The sequence below is a fragment of the Acanthisitta chloris genome, unplaced genomic scaffold, assembly GCF_000695815.1.
Source record: "Acanthisitta chloris isolate BGI_N310 unplaced genomic scaffold, ASM69581v1 scaffold14632, whole genome shotgun sequence".
Lineage (NCBI taxonomy): Eukaryota > Metazoa > Chordata > Aves > Passeriformes > Acanthisittidae > Acanthisitta > Acanthisitta chloris.
In genome coordinates, this window is record NW_008659990.1 from 1 (window position 1) to 5,167 (window position 5,167).

Consider the following 5,167-nt stretch of genomic DNA (forward strand, 5'->3'; position numbering starts at 1 on the left):
CATCAAGGGTGGTGGGAGCTCGCTGAGCTTCTGGTTGACCTCCTCAGGGGTGGTGGAAGGGCCTCCCGGAGGCAGGGCCTCCTCAGGACCTCGCCCGTGTCCTCCTCCAGGCATGGACGCGGCTGGAGAAGGCCGAGCACGAGCGCGAGGTGGCGCTTCGGAACGAGCTGATCCGGCAGGAGAAGCTGGAGCTCTTGGCCCAACGCTTTGACCACAAGGTCACCATGAGGGAGACTTGGCTCAACGAGAACCAACGCTTGGTCTCGCAGGTTGGTCGGTTGGCTGAGGTGGGACCGGAAGGTCCTGGAGAACTTCACACCTTGTGCAGGAGATGCAACTGTGAGGCCTTGGGGCGGGTGAGGGACGTGATGGTTGAGTGGGGGGAGGTCCTCAAGGGGTGGTGGGACCTCCTCAGGGGTGGTAGGACCTCACCAAGCTCTTCAAAGACCTTTACTTTTCAAACCTCCTCGGCCACTAAACCGTCTCCTCGAGCCACCTGAACCCTCTCTTCCTCAAACCTTCGGCCATGTCTTCTCCTCCCGCCCTAGGACAACTTCGGCTACGACCTGCCGGCGGGGGGAGCTGCCATGAAGAAACACGAGGCACATGAAGAAACACGAGGCCATCGAGGCTGACATCTCCTCCTACCAGGACAGGATCCAAGTGGTGGTGGACTTGGCCATGGAGATGGAGTCAGAAGGTTACTATGACACCAAGAGGATCAGTGCCCAGAAGGACAATATCCTTCGTCAATGGAGACTCTTGACCGACTTGGTCTTTGCTCGGCGCTCGAGGCTGGAACAGAACTTGGCCCTTCAGAAGATCTTCCAAGAGATGGTCTACATGATTGACTGGATGGAGGAGATGCAGGTAGAGATGGGGAGGTGATGGTGGTGGTGGAGGCTCTAGGTTGGTTCTCCTTGAGGTTCTTGAGGTCTCCGATGCCTTGGAGAAGCTTCTCATGGAGGTTCTGGGTGGTTTCACCCATGGGTGGATTCTCCTCTAGGTCCTCCTGGTCTCCAAGGACATGGGGAAGCATCTCCTGGAGGTTGAGGACCTTCTGCAGAAGCATGGGCTGCTCGAGGCTGATATCTCTGCCCAGACCGAGAGGGTCCAAGCCCTCAATGAAGCTGCTCTGAAGTTCTCTGAGCTGGAGGGTAAGGTGGGACCTCCTCAGGGGTGGTAGGACCTCATTGGGCTCCTTGTTGACCTCGAGGGTCAACTCAAGGTCTTCGTGGACCATGGGAGGGTCAACCTAAGGTCTTGATAGACCGTGGAAGGGTCTTGGTGGACCTTGGATGTCAACCCAAGCTCTTGATGACCCAAGAGCTGCTTGTGTTTCTCCAGGTTACCAACCCTGTGACCCTCAGATCATCTGCAACCGAGTCAACCACGTGCAGACCTGCCTGGAGGAACTGGAGGACCTTGCAGCCAAGAGAAGGAAGGAACTGGAAGATTCTCGTCAGCTCTGGACCTTCTTCCAGGAGATGGAAGAAGCAGAAGCTTGGATCAGGGAGAAGGAGAAGATCTTGGCCTCCAAGACTTGTGGTCGTGACCTCAGTAGCGTCACCACCTTAACCACCAAACACAAGACCATGTTGGGCGAATTGGGCAACCGTCGAGTTCTTCTCCACCAAACCATGAAGAAAGGCGAGAAGATCTTAGCCAAGAAGATCTTTAGCTCCGTTGGAATCCAGGAGAAGCTGAGAGAAGTTTGTCTAAGGTGGAAGAAGCTTGAGGAGCTCATGGGTTTCCACCAGCAAAGGTTAGAAGAAGCTTTGAACTTCTTCCAGTTGAGTGCCGAGACCGATGACTTGGTCACTTGGCTCCAAGACATGTACAGAGTCGTCTCCAGCGATGACTTTGGTCACGATGACTACTCTACCCAAGCTCTTCTCCGGAAACATCGAGCTGTGGTGGCCGAGGTGGAGAAGCACAGAACTTCCGTGATGTCCCTCAGACAACAACTTGCTCTTCTAGCTCCGGTTCATCCCCAAGGAGTTGATGTCCAACTTCGGGTGGTGGAGGTGGAGCAGCTCTTTGGAGAAGTGGTGGAAGTAGCTGTGATGAGGTCTCAGTGGCTTCAGGATGCTTTAGATGTCTACAGGATGTTCAGCGAGGTCCACGCGTGCGAGGTGTGGCTGGAGGAGAAGGAGCAGTGGTTGGAGAAGATGATCTTGCCGGAGGAGCTGGATGAGGTTGAGGTGGTGCAGCACAGGTGGGTGAAGGTGGACACGGGGTGGGTGGGACGCTCGTGGCTTGGTGGACCTCCTTGTGTCCATCCACGACCATCATGGACCTCCTTGGGGTCATCATGGACCTCCTTGTGGTCATCAGTGTCCCTCATGGACCTCCTTGTACCTCCTCAGGTTTGAGAGCTTGGACCAGGAGATGAACAGTGTCATGGGAAGGATCTTAGACGTCAACCAGGTTGTTCAGCAGTTGGTGGAAGGAGGTCACCCGAGTTCTCAGGAGGTTCAGTCCTGCCAGGACCATCTCAACAGTCGGTAAGGCTTGGCAAGGTGTCTTCACCATGGTGGGACATCCCCGTGGGCTCCAGGTCTCCCCATGGAGTCCAAGCTTCTCCTGGAGGTCCCAAGATGGACCTCAACCTTCTTGGGGGACTCCCGGATTGGGTCTGGGGGTGCTTGGAGACCTCCAACCCATGGTAGGACACCCCTATGGCTTCCACCTCTCCATGCCAAGGTTCTCGTCCCACCCCAAGAGTTACTGATGACCCTGGTGAACCTCCAGCTGATGTTCCTCAAGCCTGAACCTCTCCATCTTCTTCTTCTCCTCCTCCAGCTGGAACCGAGTGGTGGAACTGGTAGAGACCAAGAAGACCCAACTGAACTCCATCTTGAAGATCCAGAACTTCCTCCTGGAGTGTAGCGAGATGAAGTCTCAGGTGCGAGAGAAGCGAAAAGCCATCGAGGCAACCCAAGCAGGTGGGAGTGACCTGGGAGGTATCTTGGCTCTCCAACGTCGTCTTTCCACCATGGAAGCAGCTCTGGTGGTCCTAGAACCTCGTTTGGTGGAACTTCAGCAAGAAGGTGACGCTTTAGCTTCTGCTCATCCTGGAAGAGCTTTGGAGATTCTTCTACCCTTCCAAGAGATCAGTGAAGAATGGGAGAACCTCAAGAGAACTCTTCAAGGTTGTGAAGACACTTTAACCATCGCCGGAAGACTCCAACAGTTTATCCAAGACTTGGACAACTTCTTGAGTTGGTTGGTGAAGACTCAAGTAGCTGTTGGATCTGAAGAGGTTCCGGAGAGTTTAGGAGAAGCTGAGAAGATGCTGAACCTTCACGTGGCCCTCAAGGAGGAGATCAATGGTTATGAAGAGGACTATGCCAAGATCCAAGCGGCCAGTGAGCTCCTGGCCCTGGAGGACATGGACATGCCCTACTTGTCCCTCCAACAGTGGCTGCAGAAGTTGGATGCAGGTTGGGGGAAGCTCCTTCAAAGCTGGGAGATGAGGAGAGAGGTCCTAGTTCAGTCTCATGTCTTCCACCTCTTCCTAAGGGATGTCCAACAGTGCCAGAGTTGTCTCTACAACCAGGTGGGAAGAGGTGGTGGTGGTGGAGATGGGTGGGAGAAGGTCTTGGGTGGTGGAAATGGGTGGGAGAAGGTCTTGGGTGGTGGAAATGGGTGGGAGAAGGTCTTGGGTGGTGGAAATGGGTGGGAGAAGGTCTTGGGTGGTGGAAATGGGTGGGAGAAGGTCTTGGGTGGTGGAAATGGGTGGGAGAAGGTCTTGGGTGGTGGAAATGGGTGGGAGAAGGTCTTGGGTGGTGGAAATGGGTGGGAGAAGGTCTTGGGTGGTGGAAATGGGTGGGAGAAGGTCTTGGGTGGTGGAGATGGGTGGGAGAAGGCCTTGGGTGGTGGAGATGGGTGGGAGAAGGTCCTGTTCGATAGCAATGGGTGGGAGAAGATCTTGGTTGATGGACATGGGTGGAAAAAGCCCTTGGTGAAGCTCCTGGTGAGGTTGGAGTGAGCAGAGTGAGGAGAAGACCTGTCCTTGCCCCACCAGGAGACCACCCTGGCTCAGGCTGAGCTTCCAGACACGGTGGAAGGAGTCACCAAGGCCTTGAAGAAGCACAAGGACTTCACCACCACCATGGAGCTCAACCTGCAGAAGATCCAGATGGTGCTCCAGGCTGGGGAGAGTCTCCAACGCCAGAGGAACCTCCACAGCGACCGAGTGGCCGAGGCCATGGAGGAGCTCAGGGTCAAGTAGGTCACCAGGGTTGGAAACACCTCCTAGACCTCAACCCCAGGACCTTCCATCGCCATCCAGGACCTCCCAATCCCACCAGGATCTCCTGCCTCCGTTTCCCTTTTGGATTCATCTCCTTTGGGGTTTGGTGGGAGGTTAATTAGAGGTTCATTAAGGCTTAATGAAGGTCCCGAAGAAGGTCCTGAGTCGGTTCCACCCACAGGAGCCAAGAGAACCACCAGTTGGCTCAAGAATGGACACGACGTCTCCAGGATCACCTCGAACTCCAGAAGTTCCTCCAGGATTGTGCTGAGGTCAGATTGGGTCAGCCCAACCCAAGAGTCTTCTCTGACACCTCCAAGTCCTCTGACCTCACCCTATCAAGTCCTGACCCCTTGACCCAACCCCGAGATGGTCCATGGCGGGTGGGATCAAGGTTTAGTTGGAGTTGGGTGGTGGTTTGGAGGTGGTTGGATCTTCTTGAGGGTCAACTCTATGGTCATGGTGGGTCCATAGCACATCACCTACAGGGTTTGGTGGGCACAACCAGCAGCAAAGTTGGACCAGGAGATGCAGAGATGTATCTCAGGAGGCTCCAGTGGTGGGACCTGGCAGTAAGGAGGACAATCGCATCCCCGTGGGTTTGGGGTGGGGGTAGAAGGTCCTCAAGACCTCCAGGAGGTCCCATGAGCTTCATTAGATGCTCCTCAGCATCTCAGGGAGCTTCACACGTGGTCATCACCATCATCCAGGAGGTCATTCAGCCCCTTCTCTTCCTCCTCCTTCATCCTCCTCCTCTTCTCCTTCTCCTCCTCCTCATCATCATCCTTTTCCTCCTCCTCCTCCATCCTCTGCATCACCTCTAGCCCCTCCTCCTTCTCCTCCTCCTTCATCCTCCTCCTCCTCCTCCCTCCCTCCTGCCCCCCCGGGGGTCTCGGGGATGCCCTGGAG

The 5,167-nt window shown here is 55.4% G+C and overlaps 1 protein-coding gene across 1 annotated transcript; it reads left to right on the forward strand.

Moving 5' to 3' along the window:
- Positions 1 to 47: 47 nt before the first annotated feature.
- Positions 48 to 4,530, forward strand: LOC103797417 (spectrin beta chain, non-erythrocytic 4-like; the record flags this gene model as incomplete). The annotated part of the gene is given in 9 exon segments (XM_009069634.1): positions 48 to 269; positions 549 to 587; positions 589 to 870; positions 1,007 to 1,157; positions 1,348 to 2,218; positions 2,370 to 2,507; positions 2,806 to 3,562; positions 4,031 to 4,233; positions 4,440 to 4,530. Coding segments are annotated over 9 exon segments (2,754 nt in total), but the record flags the coding sequence as incomplete, so codon positions are not given.
- Between the last annotated feature and the right edge of the window lie 637 nt (positions 4,531 to 5,167).